Here is a 23661-nt window from a genome sequence, read left to right as displayed (position 1 = left end):
TTTCAAGAACCTGAAGGATTTATGTAGAGGAACTGCTGTTTTAGTAACTAAATCCTTTTGGATGGACTCCAAGATAAACCAGACTTGTCTGGCATCCGCCCTGGGCCCCTCCACTTCTCCTAGATTCTCTTGGCAAATACCTCTTCTGCTTACTGGAGGGCGATGGTCAAGGAGATGACCTTCCTGCCTGCTTTATCTACCCTCATTCCCACCTCAAAATATCTGTCAGCTTCTCTCTTTGTTCCCTCAAATCTCAAAGGAAGAATCAAGAGGGGAGGGAAGAAACCTTTATTGAATATCTTCTACAAACCAGGAGCTGGCAGATACAGTACCTCATTTAATTACCACCAACACCTTGTGAGGTAGGCATAATTATCCCTATTTTGCTTGTTAGAAGGTAGAGGAAATTTATTCTTTTAGCTGCTGTTAGAATTCCTCCTGAAGACAGAACCATCTTTGTGAGAAAAGGCATTATCAGCCTCTTTGGGCTAAGGGTGGGGGACAGAAGGGAACTATGGGGAAATGTGTGGAGAATGGGAAGGGGGTGCTGTGGGCTCCTCACTCAGAGACACAGAAGCAAGAGGAGAGCAGGTTTAGAAAAAGTTTGTGTAGGGTACAATATACTTCACTCTCAAAAGTCTAACTCTTCAAATCTCCAATAAATTTACTAAACTCATGAAATACTTGTTGAAAGAGAATTTTCTGAATGGACTTGCTGGCATAGGGTGAAACAGAAGTCCCATGTGTGTTCACCTGAGATGGTGACAGGTGGTACCATAAGGAAATGAATGTTTTCCACACTTGACATCTGAGTTATCGACAGGATGGGGGGACTGAGGCTCAGAGAAGTTAATCAACTTTACTAAGATCATACAGCAGTGATATATAACATACATCACTAGCACAGACAGAATTGAACGCAAGGCTGTTTATCTGCAATGTCTACTGTTTTTACTCTGTGCCACATGCTGCACTCAGAACGTCTTCTCCTAAGACCTACTCTTCCACTGGTGTATTCCATCCCACCGTAGTAATAGTAGTGACTATTGAGTGCCTACTATATGCATGCATTAGCTCATCAGTCCATTCAACATCACTATATATTTGAGAGTATAATTACATAGATTTTAGGATGTGGGAACTGTTGCTTAGAGAAGTTAGGGCACTAGCTCAAGGTCCTATTGCTATAAGCTGTGAAACTAGCATTTGAACCAGACTTGTGTTCTCTCTCATCTTATCCCTTCTCACCTCTTTCAGAAAAGATTCCTCTAATTAGCCCATTTAATTAACCCCTTTTCTCCCTGCAGCACCCTAGGCTGTACCTTGAGATGGAAACTGGTGGGGCTTGTGGAGGTCATGCAACACTGAACACAGAAGATGCTCTAGTGGGCTCAGGTCAAAGTCATTGTCACAGCTCGGGCTAATAGTGTAACTCAGGAGGTTAGCAAATCTTTTCTCTCAGGGGCCAGACAATGTTTTCGGCTTTATGGGCCATATGGTCTCTGATGCCAACTCCTTAACTCTGCTATTGTAACATGAAAGCAAACATAGACATAAATGAATGGGCACGGCTGTGTTCCAATAAGACTTTATTTATGAACACTCAAATTTTAACTCCATATAATTTTTGTATGTCACAAAATATTCTTCTTCTTTTGATTCCCCCCTCCCACCCAACTATTTAAAAAGGTAAAAACCATTCTTATGTGAAAGGCACATAAAACCAGAGGCAGGCTGGATTTGGCCCATATGTCGCAGCTTGCTGACCCCTAGTTTAAATCCTCCCTCCTTTTGGGATCTCCATCCAGCTGTGCTTGTGTTAGGCTTTGATCCTTCCTTCCTCTTGCCTGTAAAACCACACAGGTTCAGTTCCCGAGCCTCTGTCTGTCACTCTCTCATTAGGAGCACTCCTCCAATCCTACAGTTTCTCCTGCTGAACCAGAGGAAAGACAGTTGTCTTCTGTCCCTGAAAGAGGCAACCAAAAAAGAAAAAGAAAATAAGACTGACGGACCTGCCATTACTTAGATGACCTGGTGAAGCTAAGCCCCAGGACAGGTTAAAGGAATGTCACCCTAAGGCTATAACAAGGCTTGAGAATGATATGCTTCAAATACATAGACTGAATATCTAAAAAGATATCTCTAGGAAAGATGGAGAAGACATTGGTAAGAATTTTGAGTCCAAGGAAAGAACCCTGGAGCCCAAAATGTGAATGCCTTTCTCATCCAGGAGAACATGACCAGAGGACAAGAGATAGTAGGACAGGTGAAGGACAAGAATGTAACTCAGCCCAGGGCCAGGAGACAGCTTAGATCTAGACCAAGAGAGAAGACTAAATTGCACTAAGAAACAACTGAGAATAATAACTGCTAACATAGTAACCATCTGCTATGTTTCAGGCACTATATGATGGATTCTTTACATGTTACTTTATTTAACCTTTTCAATACTCTGGTAAAACAGGCATTTAAAAAATCTCCCTGCACTTATTTAAAGAAAACAAAAACAAATATTTATGGTGCATCATCTATGTAGCAGACACTATGCTGGATGCTAAAGATAGGTAAGTAAGCAAAAACGCACCTTGTACCTGATTTCACGAGATTGTAGTCAAGCGTAGGAATCAGCAAATTTTTTCAGTAAAGGGACAGATAGTAAATATTTTAGGTTTTATGGGCCATAAATCTCTGCTACAACTACTCCTCTACTGTTGTACAAAAGTAGCCACCGATCAGATAATATGTAAATAAGTGGATGTGGCTGTGTTTGAATAAAGCTTTATTTACAAAATAGTCTGCAGGCCATAACTGGCTATAGTTTGCTGACCCCTGGTCTAGTAGCAGAGATAAACATTAAGCAAATAATTACACAAATAATAATCATGAAGTGCTATCAAATAAAAGTTCCTGGTACTACAAAAGCCTGTAACAGGAGGGATTTTTCCTATTCAGGGAGATCAGAGATTTCCTAGAGGGAGTGGGTATTAGATCTAAATACAGAAGAATCAGTGTGTGCAAAGGCCCTGGGGCAGAAGGAAGCATGCCAAACACAAAATTGAAAGGTTTATATAGTTGGAGCAGAAAGAGTGAGGATCAGTGGATATAAGATGAGGCTGAAAAAGGCAGGTAGAGGCCAGACAATTTAAGATCATGTGACTCTTGTTAGGGAATTAGGTCTCTATTTAAATATAGAAACTATGGCACGAGTAGTTAAGTAACATGCTCAAGGCTGTATAGTTAGTAAAAAATGGAGCTAGAAACCTAGTCTGTTTACTTCCAGACCCAACTTCTATATTTTCTTTGTTCGCTTTGGTTTTATGTTTGCTTAATATCTTTACAAATTCCCCTTTATGAAACTGCAAAATCTCTCAACCAAATTAAAAGGGAATTTTGTCTACACCTAGGCTAGGAGGCTAGCAAGGCCTTGACATGAGCTAAAAACCAAGGTAAACCCATTAGAGAAGTCGTGGTTATAGAGAAGGAAGTACAAGCATTGGGAAGGACAAGCATACTCTCTAGTCTCTTTTCATCTCCGATGTCCTCTTTTATGGAGCTTTACTGTTCTTCATACTCTGTCAAATAACAGTCTTCGGAATATTGCTAAACTCCTTAAACTCCCTCTGATGTTCCTTTCTGATCTAGCCCTTGTCTATCCCCCTCAAGCTCTGTCATCACCACCTCATTTGCCACTCTCCTCTTTGAGAAAACTGGATGATTTGCTATTTCATAAAACTCCACATTCTTTCTTCAATTCCATACAGTTCCTTCTGCTAGAGGAACCCACGCCTAGCCCTTCCCCTTTGTCTGGACACCTTCCCTCCTTTAAGAATCAACTCAAGAATTACTCCTTAGGCCTCCAGTTCTATAGGAAGCCTTCCAGGTCTCTTCCCCACCTACTTCATGAACACTACATTCCTCCTCTGTACTCACACAGTTCCCTGCGTTAACGGCTATCCTCCTAACTACTGTTCGTGGTCAGGCTCCCCCACTGGACTCTAAGCATGTGAGCTCAGTGACAGCAAAGAACTTTCTGATAGGCATTTAGCATTTTCTATGTAGAGGTTAACTTGACTCCACTTTCCATATGGAGGTTAACTTGTTTACCTGATTGTTAATCCTCTTGTTTCCACCTCTTAATTATCCTCATAATTCTCCATTAGAGTTCCTAGAATCAGCAGTTCTCAAAGTGGGGTCCCTGGTCCAACAGCATCAGCATCACCCGGAAACTTGCTGGAAATGCAAATTCTCAAGCCTTCTTCCACCTCTGTAATCAGAAACCCTAGGGGGGTGGAGTCCAGCAATCTGTGTTTTTCATAAGCTCTCTGGTGATTCCGATGTGCACTGAAGTTTTATAGAAAGTTACGGCTTATTAAACTGTTGATTCCCTGAGAAGGTACTCGGTTATTTTCAATCTGGAAAAGAAAAAGAGTAATTGAGCAAACGACAAAACTTTTATTAGGCTGGATCTTTAGAAAAGGAATTTTCTGACTTGAAATTTCAAATATGTGACTAGTTTAGAGAAGTTTAAAAAACAAGCCTGGTTCTCCTCTATCTGGCTCAGTCTGGCTTGGTTGGTCTTGCTGAAGGGCAGGGATTTGGACAAGATAACCTCACCAGGTGCTTTCCAGGCTTCAGGTTCTCTGCTTCTAGTGTATGTATTCTATGCACTAGGAAAGAAATACAAGTGAGGGAGCAGGGCATTATTGCTAGGGGACTTTGGGCTTTCAACCCACAAGGAAGTATATGCTTTTTTTCCCCTCCTAAGGCAAGTCTTTGCCAGACTATACTAATAAAAGAGATGACCAGGACCTTTCGAGAAAGGTAATTGTTTGTTTTTAGGTCATAAAAATGAATCCCTGCTTTGTTTTCAAAGGAACATGCTCTTTGTGCAATCTCTACAAAACGAATGACAAGTAGGTGAGGTCCAAGATTGGAAAGATAAAAACTTCATTTGTTGATTCTTGGCCTAGAGATGAAACAATGGGACAAAGGAGTGGCTTGTTGGTATAAGTTCTATAAAACACAATAATATTCGTCATGTAAACAGAAGAAAATAGGAGAGGCTTAATGAGATAAATTACACCAAGTCACCACATTAGGGATTAAAATATTCTGATAAAGCAAACACTAAAAGGTCCAAAAGAAAGGATAAAGGAAAGAGTGATAACTTCAGATTTAGAAAACAATGGCTCCTTCTATCTAGGGTGCTGTCTGACAAGAAGAGCTTTCAGAGGCTGACTAAGCTGACTGTGCGCGCCCATTAAAATCCCACTTTTCATCGAAAAAATAAAAAACCTATCACCCTATACTAAAACCGAGGGCAGACAAAGCCAACACATTCTTTTCTTCCCTATTCTTTTTTTTCCCCTTTACATTTGCAAAGCAATCCACTTTGCAATATAAGTCTGTGAAGGGAATAAAAGAGTTCACAAGTTTCTAACTCTATTCGCATTCTCTAGATTTGCTGGCCTGACTTCCAAAGTGTGAATCGGCAGCTGTTCTCGGGCTCAGGGGAAAACAGCCAACTTATTGATGTTTAAGATTGCCCACGTACCTGTGTGAACGGCAACTTTTTCATAACCGTTTTTATAAGAACATTGAACAACTGAAGTATATAGTGCTCACATTTGTGCTATTTAAACTAATAATGTTGCTAGGTCAATATTATATATTTGTATAGTTGCCTTTATTAAAGTATACATCTATAACTATAAAGAAATACAACTTTTTCACAACTTAGAATGGGTAAACTCTCACTAGCTCACGCGTCCATAAACTTCGTCAATGGTGATAAGAACAAAGCTGCAAAAAGACAGGGAGCATTTAAGAAACAGTGGAATAATAATAGAAAATAATAAAAATAACCAGGCTACTAGACCCACCTTCAGGTCAAGAAGTGACAATACTACTGCTAGAGAGGACTCCCTTTGTGCTTTTCAGGAACATCCTTCCTGACTGTCAACTGAGCCTAGGTGTTTTCAAATTGTGAATGATAGGGTGCACAGAAGCCTATTTCTTTCGGTACTGGAAAGAAAAAATGCCAATATTAACATTCTCCACGCACAACCAACACCATCCACGCCACCTTTCCCAAAAACATCTTCTACACTCAACCCAAAAGGATGATGGAAATGAGAATGCTTCATTCCTAGAAAAGAATTTCCCAATTCTAGCCCAGTGTAATTGTGGACCTTCCAGTCCATACCGGTTCTAATGCCTGCTAATGTATTATGTGAATACACCCCATTGAAAAAGTGGGGTATATTTCCAAGGATTTATTTGAAGACATTGGATAACAGCTGACAGGCTGCAAATTTTAAAGATGCTTCCCATTTGACGTGGAAGGAATTGCTATTGAGTGAAATTTAAGAGCAACTAAGTACCGCCTTTTCCTTGTTCATTATTCCTTCCTTTTCTCCCCTCCTCCAACTCTGCTCACTGCTCTGTTCACAACATAAAGATAGGCTTTGTTCTATCTTCCCCAAAAGAACTTTTCCTTAAATGGTTGCAGTGGGGGAGGGGAGTAATTGTGATGTAAAAGCCGGTAGAATTTGGTCTATGTATAAAGCAGCTAAGCATGTTATATTTTATGATTATGAGGTTTTTTTGTTTATTTTAAGCCTAATCTGAGTAGCCAAGATTGTTTACTTGATGGTCTAATTTTTCCTTACTGGAAAAAGCCAAATCTAGAGAGAAAAATTTCTTCTTTCTCTCTCACTCCCTCATAAATGAAGGTTTTGTATTTTGACTTTTTTTTTTTGTCTTTCTAAAGTAGGCTTGATTTCAAACTAAGGATTTCAAATGAAGAAAGACACATGGAAGAGGTCCTAAAGACTCTCTCAGCAGTATTCAGTATTGTTGAATTTAAAGATAATTGAGTTTGACTTCCACCACATAACAGCAACCCACAGCCATTAGGATTCTTATTTAGCCAGGGCTCATCAATTTTCACTATTCCTTACTCACAGATTGGAGACGTTGGACATTGCTAATAAGATAGATGATGTGAAAGGAAAGTCTCGGGGAAGAAAGTGGAAAATTCCAGTTCAAAAATAATCCTAGACCAGATTGCTTTCCTAAAAAGAGTTCAGTTAATATCTAATTGACTTCCTAATTTCTATATGTTTCTCAAGGTCTTTCCAATGCAGAACTTCACATTCATTGGGCGAGATGGCATGACATTCCAGAAGAGCATGTCTGAGACCTAACTCCATTAACCTTGTGCGGGTTAGCCCCATTTTTTTTCCTTATTATATTATCTAAACAGGCATCTCAGGGCAGTTAGCCACCAAAACTGTTGCATATTGTTCATTGTTTATTTTCCCACCCCTCCCTCCCCAAACTGTATTTCACTTCCCAAAGCATGTGTACCAGTGTTGTGTTTTTCTTAACAAACAGCCTGTGAATGGACATGGGTGGAAAGGATTCAAGGTCTGTGGCTTGGCCTTTCCCTGAGATCCATTTAACTTGCCCCTGGGAAACACCATAATGACGTATTTCTTGGGCCTGAGTATTGGGCCATGATAGGACTCAAGTTCCATAGAACACACTTTTTGAATCCTGCTGCAGTCCGATTTTCCAGGATGAATAGTAAGGGGTGGTACTTCCCCAGCTCCTCCTGGTGACCTACGGCAGGGCCTTTAACAAGCCCCAGGCAAAAAAAGGAAAGGGATGGAGGCCGTCAGGGCCAACCACTGGGTTAAGTACTATACTATGTTATCTCAGCTAATCTCTTCCAGTCTAGGCAACCATATTGAGAGACGTGCTATTCTTACTTTGTAGGTGAGGAAACTGAGGCCCAGAGAGAAGTGGTTTGCCCAAAGCCTTATAGTAGGAGGCAGACAGGAATTCCATTTCAGGATCCTGAGCTTGGTGACCTGCCAAAATCATTCTAGGCTTGGAGGGAGGTGTTTAAGGGATGCCTTGGGATGTGAGGAATGGAATAGGGTGCTGAAAGGGGAGGGGGGAAAAAGCAGAAAAGGGCCGACAGAGGAGGGAGTGATAAAAGAATTATTCAGGAAATTCTCTGAAGAGTTCTGAATCCTGATTTGGAACTTAGACGGTCACTTCATTTAAGGCAGGATTATGATTTATCATTACGAAAAGTGTAAAGGAAAGAACAATTTGTCCTACTGTTGAGTAGACTGGTGTTGCTATTTTTCATGAATATGGTTTGGGGGTTAATGACTTTTCATAAGCCAGCGGTATTAATAATAAAATTTAAAAACTCTGTGATGGTTCATTTTGTGTGTTAACATGACTGGGCAAAGGGATGCCCAGAGAGCTGGTAAATTATTTCTGGGTGTGTCTTTGAGAGTATTTCTGGTTAGTATCGGATTCAGTAGACTGAGTAAAGATCGTCTTCACCAATGCAGGTGGGTCATCCACTCCATTGCGGCCCCCCCCAGATAAACACAAAGGAGGAGGAAAGACGAACTCTCTTCTCTTCTGGGGCTGGTGCGTCAAGCTCCTGGTCTTCCTGCCTTCATACCATTCTGGGACTTATGCAAGTTGCCCTTCTGTTTTCAGGCCTTTGGACTTGGACTAGATTAGACCACTGGCTTTCCTGGTTTTCCAGCTTGCAGATGACAGATTGTAGGACTTGGTGGCCTCCATAACTGTGTGAGCCAATTCTTATAAGTTTCTACCTCCTATTCTGTTTCTCTGGAGAATCCTGACTAATAAAAGAGCATATGTTTTAAAATTGTGTGTTGCAACTTGTGTATGTGACCCATGTGTGTGTGTGAAAGAAAGATTACTAGACTAAGAATTTTTAAACTTTAGTATGGTTCAGTTGACTTTGAAGGCTTTGGAGGACAGAAACCAATCCATTTACATTCAAGAGGTCAAATGTTTCCTAACACGTTATGGAAACCCAGACTACATGTCTACTGTTGCCAGAACACCCAAACTATTATTAATCGCAGAACTATATATGGTCCCCTTGTTTACTTTTTTTAATGTTATCATCGGTGAAGTTAGAAATTAGGATAGTTGCTTTGCTGCCCTCGACAAAATTAATACTTTCATTCTCCCGATTCCTCTGCTTTAGCTGGCTACTGAGCCCATCTTTTTCTGCTGAACTGCAATTTGGGGTATGGGCTGAGTGCTGCCAGAAAGCACGCAACTGAAGGTGGTTGCATTTCTCTGCTGGCAGACACAATTCAAGAGCCCTGAGGCAGCTGTTAGCTCTGTTTACAGGAATATAAATTCTTAAAGTATCAATCTCACCTCGAAAGTACCAAAAGAAATCCATCTTACCAAGCTTGTGGGTAAAATACATATAAATGTTTTCCTATCAGTAGATCAATGAAGGAAGTGATCTAGTGAGAGCAGAGTGAGAAATGGCCCTGTGAAGGGTAACTGAGTACTCAGCTCTGGCTAGTGGCTGCTAGTGAGCTCTCTGGAGTGCCAGGGTTCAAAACCCAGCTAGCACATGTTACTCTGGGAAAGGACTGCACCTCAGGTTTCTTGTCAGTAAAACAGTACTTGCCTAATAGAATACTCACATTTAGGAAATGAATAGGATGAAACTCCACTCTAAAACTCATGCAACAAAAAAAAAGAAAGGGGTGGAGTGGGGTGAGGGAATCCTATTGACTTAAAAAAATTGGTATCATACACGTAATATAAAATTTATCATCTTATCTCTTTTTAAGTGCACAGTTCAGTACATTCACAATGTGGTCCTATTGCCACCACAGAACTCTTTCCTTCTTGCAAAACTGAAACTCCACATCTGTTGAGCAATAATTCCCATCCCTCCCTCTCCCCAACCCCAGCAACCTCTCTCTATTCTTTCTACCTTCTATCTCTAAATTTGACTACTCTAGGTACCTCATATAATGGGAATCCCACAGTATTTGCCTTTTTGTGTCTGGCTTTGTTTTACATAGCATCATGCCCTCCAGGTTTGTCCATGTTGTAGCATGTGTCAGAACTTCCTTCCTTCTTAAGGCCGTTGACTTTTTAACCTATCGAATTCTTTTTTTTACTTTTCAGAAATTAAACATGTAGGTATGATGACACCTCCCTCTCTCCAGCAAAGGCAAATAACTTCTTGAAACACTCTCCAGATTTACCGGAAGATACCTGTCTCCATAGAAGTGCTAATAGGAAAACTAGTTTTCTTAAGAAAGGTATTATTCCCAAGGCTGGCTGTTTACATTAATCAACATTTCTCTAATACTTGTCAGTGTTTTGTAACACTTTTTCAAGTGCCAATTGTAGCTTGCCAGTTCTTCTGAAGTGTAGAAGCTGCAAATGGGGGAAACCAGAATGATAACTCTGTCCCCTAGGGTTTTTTTTCTGTTATGGTGAAGCAATTATTTTTAACATTTTCATTCTACATAATCGTTGCTTATGTGGATGGTGGCTAGAAATATTGGACAGACTGATTAGTCACTGTGCGAAAAGTCCTGGTTTCCCTGTATTTTCATATTTGTCTCCCTTTAAGGCACTCAAGTTTTCCATCGGAAGTTGTGGGTTTAATCTCTTCACATGCAAACTAGAATCTGCTTACCATTGTCACAGAAATTTTTCCTTTCAATAAACACAACGGTGATAGGAAAAACAAAAAACATGCTAAATAGTTACCATTTAAAAAAATGGGTGCGGCATTCCAAATGTCAACTCTCAGATTCTGCCTTGTCACTTTTCAGGGCTTTTCTGGAAAACTATTTATTAGTATATTATAAACATATGCCTCTGTGATTCTAGATGAGCATAACATCATCGTCCAAGTGTTAGTGCTATTTTCATTTTTTTTGCAAGATTAATATTTAAAGCGAGCACAGAGAGCGATAACCTGTTTCAGCATTATATTTGAAAATATTAAGGAAATTTCCAAATCAAATTTATAAATTTCACTGCTAGCAAAAGTGATGAAAAAGCCAGCAGAACGACTATTTATAATGGGAATTAAGAAATTAATATAAAATTTATTTGCTACTCATTCTAGTCTTATTTTATAGTAGATTTTCTGATTCTGAGCTTGATGGCCTACAAAATGATTCATTAAAGGATTGCTAACGTAATGCCCTCATTTATTTAAAGATTTCCATTTTATATTAATTGATAACTAATGGATATCGAAGATTGCAGAAGAAACGAACAAAATAAAATAGCTTAAACAGTAAAATAAAAGAACTAAAAGATCCAGAGCAAAAACATCAGGCAATACTTTGGTTATTAGTATGACAGCTTTTCCATGATCAGAAAAAATAAAATCACCACTTTTTTTCATACTTTTTATACTAGAAACAACATAAGCTAATTTTTTAACCCCAAAGGGGATTTCCAATTAACATATGAGGAAAACGATGTAGACAATGAGCCTAAAATTATTTTCTCAAACTTATCATGAAAAAATTAAAATATATGGAAAAGTTGAAAGTACTGTAAAATGAGTAACTGCAGACTTTATCCCTGAATTCTTAACTGTTGAATTTTTGCCAAATTTGCTTTTTCTTGCTTGGCACAACACTATTTGCAGTTGCAACATTTGAAGTTGCATGCTTAGTTTGCATCTTCTCAGAAGAATATCCTCCTACACAACCACAATATTCTCACACCAAAAAATTAACCACAATTCCGAATTTACCTAATATCTAGTACACATTAAAACTGCCCAAGAATGTCTTTCATAATTGCTGTTTTTTGTTTTGAACCAGAAGCCAATAGATTCACATATTGCATTTTCTCCATATCTTTGTTTTTAGAGAATGGTCCTTCTACTTTCTATTCCCCTTGTAACACTGACTTTTAAAAGAGCCCAGGCCCGTTGTCTTGTGGAATGTCCCAACATTCTGTATTTATGTCATCTGACTTGTTTGTCTAGGCCCAGACTTGCCATTCTAGAATTTGTGGAGGTATCTGGAATATTTACTTGCCTTCTAGCCCCACCATTCTGTATTTATGTCATTTGACTTGTTCATCTAGGTTTAGACTTGCCATTCTAGAGTCCATGGAGGTATCTGGAGTATTTACTTGCCTTCTAGGCCCTTTTTCATCCCCAGAGCTCACCTGCCTTCATCAATGAACACCAAGAGATCACAGATTAGCTGAACTCAAGCTTTAACCCTTCAAAGAAATAGCTAGCTTCAGGAAGAAAAGTTATTTAAATGATACTGCCAAAGCAAAACCTTTTAAGATAAAAGGAAAGGTGTCTCAGTTTAACGTTGATTCCCCAGCAAGCCCAGAGCCTCTAGCAAGGTGGGTCAATGCAAAGAGCAGTAAGGGGCTAAGGTCTGCTCTTGTTATGTGAATATGTAGGAAGGAGCATCAAAGGTGCGCTTCCTTTAACAACTTTTTTCTTTTGTCTACCAAATAATCTTCTGCTTCTGTTGAGCTAAATGCTAACCTGAGAGAATAAAAAAAGTGTATTATCCCAGCTTTTATCAGACTTTAGAATGGGTTTGGGGGGGGTACTGGGTGGCTAACTTCACTGAGACCCATTATTATGGTCTGAGCTTTAAGGGAGTAGCTGATTTTGCCCCACTATAAGTCCTTGCTTTTCAAGGGCATCTCCCTAAGTGGACTTGGAAAGCTGTGGTAAGATAGGCCCTCTGCTTGAACTATTTCAAGGAAAACTAAGGAGTCTATTATTTTGGTGTGAAAATCTCATATTAATCAGTCTACATTCACGTGTGCACAAAATGTAAACAGGCCTAGAATGGGCACTGATATACAGAACATGCTACGATGGCATTTACCTGCTCTTCTATAATGGCTTATAAACACTGGCTGTTTCGGCTTGATACTTCTCTAGAAATACAGACTTAAACAAAAGTTTGATCCCAGTAGAGGTGGTGGTCTTTTGCAGGCTAAGTGTTTTTAAAAACGTGATTGGCCAGCTAAGATGTTTATCTGCCTGGTGCCTTGAATTTTCAAACAGTTTATTTGAAGGCTGAGTGAATGGGTAATCTCTTACAAGTTTGGGGGCTTTAACAAGGTAAATAAACAGGGTGAACTGTGAAAGTAAACACTGCATTTCCTCCCAGGCTCATCCTTGGCTCCAAAATCCCCCTTCCTCACTCCTTTCACTAAGCCGGAGCCCTCCCCTTCCCAAGTTTGGTCTCTTGTACCCTGTAAAAGTACTGAAATTGCAAAGGAGACATTTTTAATTACAAGTACTACAGTAATGAATTCAAGTACACTCGTTTATCATAAAGGGCTTTCCCATCTGTCTCTAAAGTATACTTAAAAAGGCTGTGTATTTGATAACATTAGCACCAAGCATCTTCTACATGTTAATGTTCAGCGTTTTAGATGTTCACTACCCCTATTCCCAAAGACAGCACGGTGGTGGTTCCAGAAAGAGCACGTTTATCTGTGTGTTCGGGAGTGCCTGTGTGGTCTCTTCCTAATTTATTTGAACTCCAGTCTTCAGGGATAGCACGGCAATCCCCGTAGGCAAAGGGAGATTAGGGATCAGGGTTGTCTGCTTCTCCCCACCCTCACAGAAAAGAGAAAACAACTTCCCTGAGTCCCACAAGTTCTTCTGGCCACTGTACAAATTGTTCTTGAGCATGGAGGGTTTCCAAAAGCCCTAATTAGCAACTCACAGCAAACATTTCTTTGCATTAGCTAATGATCCAGCTACACTTGTAAGTAAACAGAACCAACATATCTAATCAATGCTGAAAAACCAACCAAATGCCTATTAAACATCTGGATGTAATTTTCTAGTTAGAACAAAATGAAAACATGTGCAGGTTCCTTTGATCTGCGTCTTAACAAAAAAAATTGTTGATATAAAAGCATACTGGTCAGTCAATGTGTCATTTTCATAAAGTCTGCTCGTTTCTCTTCAAATGCTCCCAGTTTAATTTAGTTGGTTTCCTGCAATCTCTAATTTTACCATATTGTGTGAAACCACAAGAGATTCTTTGGATGTGATTTTATTTGAGGTTTTACTGCTGCATGGATCTGCTACTGATTTTTTTCTTCTTCTCTGCTTTCTCCCTTCCAGCCCCCACGACCATCCTGTCCTTTTCTTTGGTAAAGGGGTGGGAGGGAAAGGTTATAAAGCAATGCTAGGAAAATTCCTTCTGGACCCTGTATTCTTAGGTTTAAGAAACTCTCAGTTAAAAAGAGTCAAATGAGGAAATGTATAAACAATAACTCACAGTTAAAAGGAAATGACAAAACTGATCTTTTAAAAATGGAAATAATTATTATTTCAAATAAAAAAGTAATAGATATAAAAGAAGATGCATAATTTCTATGGCCAGCAGACATAACTTTTCCTATTGTATCCAGTACCTATACTACACATAGCATCTAGTTTTTGCAATTACTTATGCTACTGGTGAGCTGCAAATTTGATCATCAGCAACAAATGAATGAAAATATACCCATATACACATCAGTGATAAAATAAACAATCTGACAATGTTTTTGTTTCTTTTGCACAGGATACAAAGGGAACATTTTTCAGAGAATTTCCCATGGAAGCTGAATACTTAATATTATTTCATGTAAAAACATCATCAACATATGACTATGTTAAAGGTAAAGAAGATTATGTTTAACATACTTTAAATAGAATACCAAAATTATAGATTTCATGAGTAGGACTATTTTCTTTTAAATAGGCTGTAGGCAATCTACACATATATTATTTATTTAAAACATAAGATTAAAGCTATTTGATTGTTTAAACACCATCATTTGTAATGCAGTTTGATGAGAGTTTTGTAGTATAATTATTACAGGATGACAATCACAGAGAAAATATGACCTTGAAAAGGAGCCCAGCCTTCTTTCTCCCTTTCTCAAGGAGGATGCGCTGCACTAGAAAGAAGCCATCGAAAACCCACCATCTTTATGCACGCAATTAAAAGTCTTCCAATTTTAAAATTATTACACTTTTTCTCCAGTTACCACATTATAAGGAAATCAGAAGGCCTGGTGTTTCAAATTTTATTGGTAAAGAAGCACTGGTTAAAAGAGAATTTCCAATTTTTACCCATGGCAAGCTGGGAAATACAGTGAGTATGCATGTTTGCTGTACACAGCTGTATTAGAGATTTAAAGACAATGTGTTAGACCTGATTTTGAAGCGGATGTAAAGGGGAGAGTAGAAGAGAAGTAGCAACACTTTTGCTCCTGTCTCAAAACATACCGTTTTAATTTCTCTGTTTAAACTTAATTACCAGCCTGTGCCAGTAAATCAAAGTGAAACTTGGGAAAGCTAGGGAGAAGTTTCAGTGGCCTCAGTTGTCACAGCATGTACAGGCATATCTGTGACATCCAAGCACTTTCTACATAGCCCTGGAGCTGATTATGGGATGCACTGACCACAGGCTGGCAAACTTAGCCCAATCACTAGATGAAGATTTCAAGGCACACAGGTTGCCAAAGGACAAAGCTTAGTTGCCCATGGAGCATATGATTTCAAGAAGTCCTGTATGTGGAGCAAGCCTGCTCTCTCATCACCAAACTTAACTAAGAAAAGAGGAGCAGTGCTTCCTTTCTTTCCGTTCTCCATTTTAGCAAAATGAATATGAATCCCTTCCTAACCCTACTTAATAAGAACACTGCAAAGCCACAATGCCAAACTTGTTTAAGAATTTACCATGGTCTTGTACAGACTGGCTAAAATCGCTCCTTTAATTTTTTATGTATAATTGATGTCTGGGATTGATGCAATTAGAGACAAATCAATATACATATTTAAAAACAACGCTAACGGTGAAATGTATTATCTAAAATGATTCTTTTAATATTTCAACAAAAAGATCTCTTTTAAAGCAAATCTTTGAATAAAATGTATTTCTGTTTAAGTAAATACTTTTCCATAAGTTTCTTGAAAGTAAAATAATGGAGTTATTAGTACTAAAAACTTGGTTATTACGTTCCAACGTAACATGAATGCTTGTCAAAGACGTGTCTTTCTAATGGAAGAATTCACTATTTGGCTAAAACAGCAATACACACTTAATAGACATGTGGAAATAGCTCCACTGAACTGTTCTTTAAACAGAAGTATAAATGCGGCAATATTGAAGCTTTTCTGCTGTGCAGTGTATTTAGAGAAGCAGACAAAAACTGGAGATGTATATACAGTATGCCCTGTTTATTGAAAATCTCAAAATCTTTTAAGTCAAGTTCCACCTCATAATAATTTAAGCCACGTCATTCACTCAACGCTTCCCATTTAGAGCTTTACACAGCTCAGCCCTGGGATATCACCCAAACTATGGGTGTAGGGTGGGTAGGATAGGTTTTTCAGGTCTCAATGCTGTTTTATCCCATTGTTGTCCTGTTTCCAGGAATTACAGACTCGCGGTCATGTTGCTGAGAGGCCCCTAAAACTCTCAGCAGCCCCCTACCCCTCAACAGCGAAGTCGGGACTTTTAAGGCAAGGACCCTAGATAGACATCCAGCCGCAGGGCAAAGCATCGCATCTGCGTCTAGGACACGCGTGCCTTACTCTGGCACTTTGGGTATACTTCCCGCCAAATGAAGGCAGGCCGACCTTTTTGCAAAGTGGTTTGAAATCCAATAAAAAACAAATCCTACCACCTTGAGTGCAAAGGGGGCGTAGGCATTAAATGACTAGTCTTATGAAGTGGTGTACATACGCCAGCTAATGCGTTGCCCACTTATGCAATGTCCACCAAGTGCACAGTCCACTCTTCGAGCATCCGTGAACAGGCAGCCAGAGAAAAACAAACCTCAGAGAAATTTTTCAATGTGACCTCACCTTTAAAAGGGTGGCATCAAACAAGGGGCCAGCACCAAAAGATGCGTTTGGCTCCAACTACCAAAAAGCCTCTCCTCCCATAAGAAACTATGCGGTTAGTCTTTCAGTTACTTTCACTGAGATCTCAAGATTTTCATCAAAAGGATAAGTGAACAAGTGGCAAGATTTTTGCAAACTCGAGCCCCCAGCTTCCACCGCTGCACGCTTGCGGGTCCCTCCTGCTCGCGCGCTCCCGCGCGCTCCCTCGCTAGCCCCACGTTACTTTGATTGACAGCCCGGCCCCGCCGCTCTCCTTCCCACCGACCTTCCCATCCACATTGCCAATCTCCGCGTTTCGCCGCTTCCCATTGGCTGGCTTCGGCGTCCCGCGGCTTCTCCAGGAACAGTTCCTCACGGAGCCCGGGAGGACGCGGCTGGATGAGGAGGGGTGGGAGGGGTGGGAGGAGAGACGGGAGAGACAGCGGAGATGGAAGCAAGTGGGGTGGGAGAAGAGGGGCCTGGGAGGGGGGGACGGTGCGTCCAGTGCTGCGCCACCATAGGCTCCGGGGCAGTGTCGCGTCAGCACCCCACGTTGGGCGCGGCGCACTCGATTGGCTAACGCTGGCCTCCTGCTCCTCCTCCCAACCGCCCCGGCCCACGTCGCCCGCCGGCTCCTTGCTCGCGCCCCCCGCCCGCCCGCGCGGGGCTGGGCGGGGCCCGCGCTGGTTAGCTCCGGAGTGTGAAACCGCGTGTTAATGTAACCGGCGCGAGAGGCGCGGGCGGCGGCGGCAGAGGCAAGAGCGGCGGCTGCAGGAGCAGCAGCAGCGTCGGCGACTTCCCTGTGCCCCTCGTCCTCGAGGTAGCCGACTGCACCACCCCACCCCTTCACGGCCGGGCGGGACCCGTGCCACCAACCCGGACCTCCGCCGGCCGCCGCTACCGCGTCTACTCCGGACTCGCCCGCGGAGTTTGCTGGCCGTGGAGAGAGGCCGAGAACAGCACTCTTGTTCTCGCCACCATCTCGTGGATGTCGTACCCCGGGTCGTGAGAGAACTTTGCAGCGGGCTGGAGCGCCCTTTACGTAGAGGAAGACGAAGGGAAGGGAAGAAAGAGGACCGAGGAAGGGGCTCAGAAGAAGGGTCCGAAGCAGCCGGGCCGGTTGTGCGTGGCGAGGGCTCACGGGGCGCGGTGCTTGGATGCGCCCCGGCCTCGAGGAGCAGCGGGCAATTGCGGGACTGCTCTCCGCGGAGTAGCCCGGTCGGGCCTGGAGGGTTTGTGCAACCGCGTAGAACACTGAGCGCCGCTCGCACGGGGCGTGCCGAGCAGCTTCCCGGCGCGCCCTCCGCACTTTCCCCGCCTTGCCGTGATCCCGCGCTCCTCAGCCGGGGTTGAGGCTGCGGAGCGCCGGGCGCGGAGCCTTCACCGCTACTGGGACCTCGCTCCCCTTCGCCTTCCGGGGCTCCGCGAACGGCCGGCCGAAGGCGCTGCTCGGACCCGCGGGGGTCGGCTCCGAACATCACCAGGTTTGTTTGTGTGGGGTTAGCCGGGGACGCTGTGCCACCTGCACCTCACCAGCCGCCGGTGCCGCGGGGAAAACCCGGAGAGGAGGCGGGCCGGGAGAAGTGCAAAGGAAAGCAGCCCGCCTGGATTTGTTTGCCCGGGACGGTTGCCGCGCACGCGGATCGCTTACGGGAGCGGGCCGGAGTCACCGCGCCCCCACTTCCCCGCCCAGGCGGCCTAGGCCCGCGGGTTAGAGAACAGCGCGGCGTCGCGGAGGTTCTTGGTGCAGCCGGGCCTGAGGTGACCGGCGATGTGGCCCTGAACGCGGGAGCCCACACTGGCGGGAGCAGGAGTAGCCGGGCGCCGAGTGGCCCGTGCGCCCCGCCGAGCGCGCCTGCGTGCGTGGCCACAGGGCCCCCAGCGCGCCCCGCTTCTGCTTGGTTTCCCAGCTTAATTTTCCTCGGCGGGATTAAAGTTGGAAATTGAGCGGAGAATTGAGTTGCCCGGGAACAGAGCCGCGGCCGCCGCCAGAGCGATGTTCCCGCAGAGCCGGCACCCGGTGAGGCGCGGCTGGGGGGCAGGGTTGTGGTGGTGGTGGTGGTGGGGAGGCGCACTTCCATGCCGTAGGGAGGCGGGTGGCTGCTCCATTCTGGCGGACCCTCTTTCTCCGGAGGTGCAAGGCTGGGAAGTCCGGGGCCCTGCCCTCCTGGGGTGGATAGTGAGCTGAAACTCCCAATTGCCCCCCTTTCTCCTGGGTTCTCCTCCTCCTTGTCGTCTAGACAGGGCGGGCGGGGGCGCCCGGAGAGGTTGGGGTGTCGCTCCCACTGCCACATCCTCCCACTTCCCCGGGGCGGGTAGGGCGCCCCCCCGCCCCCGCTTTGTTTCTGGTCTCGCCTATTTGCATGTCAATGCGGCCCCCGTTCCGGCGCGCCTGAAGGTGGCCCCGGCGACTCTGGGAACCGGGAGCGTAAGGGGTTGTTTTTCTCCTTTGGTCCCTGGAGTCCTTATTGCTCCCGTGGGGGAGGGGGTGGCGACGACGACAATCTGGCCTGGCCCTTCCTGGCCGCCGGGAGCCTCTTTTCCTCCAGTTCAGTGACCCAGGCGCACTTACCGCGCGCGACCCGCCCCGGTAGCTGGACGAGAAACCGAGTCTCTAGAAGGCGGGGGTCGGAGGAGGGTCCCCTTTCTCCCTCCCCAAAGTGAAGCGCAAACTCGAGTTCGGCACTGTTTTCCGCCACTTCTAACTTTATTTTTTGTTTATGTTCCACCCACTTTTTTGTTCTTTGACTTACTGCTTTAATCAACCGCCCGCAACCCTGTCCCCCGGTCCCTCTCGCTGGTCGCCCCAAGACGCCGCACCAGGCTGCAGGCCAGCCCTTCAAGTTCACTATTCCGGAGTCTCTGGACCGCATTAAAGAGGAATTTCAGTTCCTGCAGGCGCAGTATCACAGGTGCGTGTCTGGCCGCGCCGGGAGAGTGGTTGCCCTGGCTGCCCCGTGCCCCTCGTGCCCTGCCCCTTGGTGGCGGCGGCAGCGGCTGTACTTAGTACTTGCGTCCAGGCGGTGGCGTGTGGAGTCGCAGTTAAGACCTGTCATTCACATTACCCCCTTTCCTGGCTCTTCCCGGGCCGCCTCTTGTCTCCTCCTCCTCCCATTGTTTCCCTTTTGCCCCTTTGCTGCTGTTCCAGGGAGTCTATTTTCGTGTATTTACGAGTTACATGAGAACCGTCAATATTTGCACTTCATTTATTTGTTTTTGCAACAGGCAGAACTAAAACCTTGGTTTAGTCGATGCCCCAGCCCTGGAGTGCTGGTTTTGGGAGGCAAAACCAGTGTTGAAATCGCTGTTTGCAATGCTAGAGAATTGGGTTGTCTGAGGCAAAGTCCGCTATGGAAAGTTAGATGCTTTTAGCTGTGTCCTTCTTTGGTGGTGATGAAGGGGAATGTATGTATGCAGGGGAAAGCTCACCTGCTTTGGCATCATTCTGGGTTGGTTTAGGTAGGACAAGGAGTTGGAGTCATATTTATATCCATCTTAGCTTTAGCCTCTTCAAAAGATGTGTAAGTGAAAACTGTAAAGCACCCCATCCACAGCGGACTTTCCAGAAATGTTAGTTTTTTTTCTCTTGTTCCTATGAAGTCTTAGCCGATTAGAGCTAAGAAATAACTGCAATGACAGTTTTTATTTTTGTCATGCTTGAGAAAAAGCACACAGTTGCTGGGATGTGAATTTTCTTATTAAGTCAGAGACTTTCTGATTATTGACCTTTTGTCTACTTGAAGATAATAATCTCTAGAGCTTGAGGCATACTTGCCCCCACAGTGTTTACCAAGCTGGGAGGACTTCAACCCACTTCATTGCAATAGCTGCTGGACATATTTTGGCAAGGGTTTGAAAACCAAAGGTTTTAAAAGGGACCAACAATTGTAGAAGTAAGTTTACAGGTACGATGACCAAATCTAGAGACTTTGAATTGGCAAAAATAGTACAGCCTATGCCTGAGATTGAAGAATGTGCAAAGGGCAGATTTTGGTGGAGTTCAGAGAAGCCAAACTTTGATGCAGAGAAGTAGAAGTGAACCGATGACCACCAGGAGGAATTAGTCTGGGTAGATCAGAAGTTTTGACAGAATTTTTTATTCTTGGCATTTGACCAGGTATGCACCAAGAAAAAAAAAAAAGTAGTAGCTGAATGGATACCCTGTACTGTTCATCTTATTTCTTTTCCCTGTTAAATGCAGGGACAAACCTTTTGGGTGTTTTCCTAGATAGTTTATGGCTTTTCCAAATTGGTCTGTTTTTACTTGAAGTGCAAATATGTGAGGCAGATGTTAAAACAAGTGACACAATGTTTACATTAAGTTGCCTGTTTTGTTTTTGTAGCCTTAAATTGGAATGTGAGAAACTGGCAAGTGAAAAGACAGAAATGCAGAGGCATTATGTGATGGTAGGTATAAAAGATTAGACTTTTTTTTCTTTCTATGTAATATGAGCAAATATGTATATTTACCATTATAAAACTTGAGTTAATGACATGCTTGGTCCTTTTTTCTTTTTACAGTATTATGAAATGTCATATGGATTAAACATAGAAATGCATAAACAGGTAAGCTTTAGTTTAATCTCAAGCTGAAATGAGAAATCAGTTGTGATTTTTTAATAATGGCTTTGTCCTCTAGTGGGGGGTTTGTGTGCCATTTTTCTGCCACGGTTTTCCTTCCTTCAAATTCGTGGTGGTATTCTACATGAAGCAAGGATTACATCTTGACAATTTAAAAATGTTTAAATGACTGAGAGGTGCTTTGGAAATGTAAACTAGCTTGTTTATAGGCAGATAGGAATTGAGACTCTGAATTTACTTTTCCACCTGGATAGATATATTCTTTTCTTGAAAGATCTGGATATTATATAGAGTTACTGAAGTTGAGAACAGCCAATATTTTCGTTCTGGTTTGGAAAGATGTGTAGACCTGTGAGATAGATACTCTTGTCTTTAAACCAGTTTAAACAGGGAATGTGACTGACAATCGAATTTTCTTTATTCTTTGGGGCTGCATAAAGTGATACTCAGGAATTGTGGCTTATTAGCATATATCTTTTTGAAAAATTTCTCAGTTGATGCAGGTTTGGAGGTAAAAAAAAAAAACCTAAACATTCTTTTATGGCTACAACATATGTTGGGAGTTGCTTCAGTCCTAGTAGTTTTAAGAGCATGAAAAGATTAGTGACTGGAAAGCTGTAGCTATGACTATGAGTTTGCAAGTTCCCATAAAATTCACACTTATGGCTACTATAATGGTGTATAAAAAGAGTATTGAGCTGGAACAAGGCACTAAGGACCTCATAAGAGAAGAAAAGCTAAATGATTGTTCAGCCCAAAGGACCCTCGATTGAGTAGTCATTGTCTGCCAAAGAAAGCATTAATGGCAGGGTGTAAGTATTCTGGAGATATGCTGACATTCACTTTTTTTCATCAAGACGCTGGTACAATAAGTCTTTTAGAAATCGATTGCCTCTTAAAAAATTATCATCAGATGAAGTTGCACAGTTGGACACATTTCAAAGTGCAACAATACAATTCTTACTTGATGTATATGTGCTATTTCATCTCAAACCCTTGTTTCATTAAATTAAAGAGCATGGCTGACCGGCTGGGGCACAGTGGAGAAATTGATTAGTTCAGCCTTCAGATCTTCCTTATATTCAAAGACTTTCATTAAGCAAGTGTGTTTCAGAGTTGAATTCTGCTTTTGCAACTCTGCACTCTTTGATTTTTAATTCATCATAGATTTCATAGTGTAATCCTGTACATTAGATGTGTTCTCAGATTTGTGTTTGGAAAGAGATAGTAAAGTTCAGGGCCTTTCATTAATATAATTGGGCCTTTAAAAATGCTGATTTTATTCTCATTTGCAGAGTTGGTAGTCTAGTTTATGTTGGGTTTGTGCCTTTGTTTTTGTGTTTAAATGGCTAGTGCCTGGTTGTGGCATTTGTAACTTGTTGATAATTGGGCTAGATCTATGGTTGTTTAAATAAATTATGCAAATACAGTTGGTCAGGAAGTTCCAGTCTGCCACTTTTTTTTTTTAAGTTAATACTAAAGGCACATTTTTTTTTGCTAACATATTCTGGATGAGTAGAAGACTGAATTTTCTTAAACTCAAACTCAAAGGATTTAATAACCTCGCTGACTCTTTTATAAGGGAATGCCACCTTTGTGTGATGTATGCTGGTGCTGGACTTATTGGGGGAACTAAGGAGGTGTGTAATTCTTCTGGGTTCCTGTAGGTTACATGACAGAATGACCTCTTCTTTACTGAGTAGGAAAAAGGAAGACGAGGAGAAGAGGGTCAGGAACCTCATGGTGTGAAAATAGTTTTTTAATGAGTTTCTGTACTCCATCGGGCATTTGTGGGTATACGTTGTCCCTCCATGAGCCAGTATGTGTTAATAATATGCTCTGTATAATTGGCTCAGTAATTTGAAAAGTGAGAAAAGCTGAGAGACACTGTATTTTTCATAGTAGGGTATTCAGTCCCCTGAAATTTAGTTTATATCATAAATGCTGACAGACCCTTAACTAGAGTGGTGTGCAAAGCATGCTATAATTCAGTTTAAAGTAGCCTTACGTTTGAAAAACATCCTTCTGAATGTCACGCATTAATAATAAGTTCTGAGGAGACATTTGATGCAGCTAGTAATCATAATTCTTATTAAAACTGGTGACGTCTGGCCCCCAGGGTGTAGCCAGGCTCAAATTGATGCTTTTTGCCGCCTGATCACCAGCATGGCCTAAGTGCTCATTATATTGTAGAGCGGGCCTTTGGAGCTCTCATTAGATTTGACAGGAATTCTCTCTAGGGGGAAACTGGGCATTAGCGAGACTCCTGACAGGCTGAAATTAGTCCTGCTTTATGGCTTATAACCAAATGCTAGCAAGGCATCATCAGGGGACACAAAAAATTGTCATTT

The 23661-nt window shown here is 42.5% G+C and overlaps 1 protein-coding gene and 1 long non-coding RNA gene across 15 annotated transcripts in view; one reads left to right on the top strand and one right to left on the bottom strand.

Annotated features, from left to right (window-relative positions):
• Window positions 1-1572: 1572 nt before the first annotated feature.
• Window positions 1573-17214, bottom strand: LOC120589977 (uncharacterized). The gene is made up of 3 exons (XR_005649621.1): window positions 17016-17214; window positions 4105-4412; window positions 1573-1966 (listed from the first exon to the last, which is right to left on the bottom strand). It is a non-coding gene; the product is annotated as an uncharacterized LOC120589977 (long non-coding RNA).
• A 248-nt stretch (window positions 17215-17462) lies between these two features.
• TLE1 (TLE family member 1, transcriptional corepressor) overlaps window positions 17463-23661 on the top strand; it is an 81471-nt gene continuing 75272 nt past the window's right edge. For 4 of the 14 annotated variants that reach the window (XM_039847164.1, XM_039847548.1, XM_039846947.1 and 1 more), the window contains exons 1-4: window positions 17464-18749; window positions 19541-19641; window positions 21073-21136; window positions 21251-21295. In XM_039847164.1, the coding sequence (XP_039703098.1) occupies window positions 18726-18749; window positions 19541-19641; window positions 21073-21136; window positions 21251-21295 (234 nt within the window). In that variant the 5' untranslated portion in view covers window positions 17464-18725. Of the gene's footprint in view, window positions 18750-19540; window positions 19642-21072; window positions 21137-21250; window positions 21296-23661 lie in introns of all 14 variants that reach the window. The other 10 variants (XM_039847469.1, XM_039847244.1, XM_039847395.1 and 7 more) reach the window with 5 other exon arrangements.

The sequence above is a fragment of the Pteropus medius genome, unplaced genomic scaffold, assembly GCF_902729225.1.
Source record: "Pteropus medius unplaced genomic scaffold, Ma_sr-lr_union100, whole genome shotgun sequence".
NCBI lineage: Eukaryota > Metazoa > Chordata > Mammalia > Chiroptera > Pteropodidae > Pteropus > Pteropus medius.
Note: the sequence above shows the minus strand (reverse complement) of the source record. Positions and strands in the feature narration are given on the sequence as shown.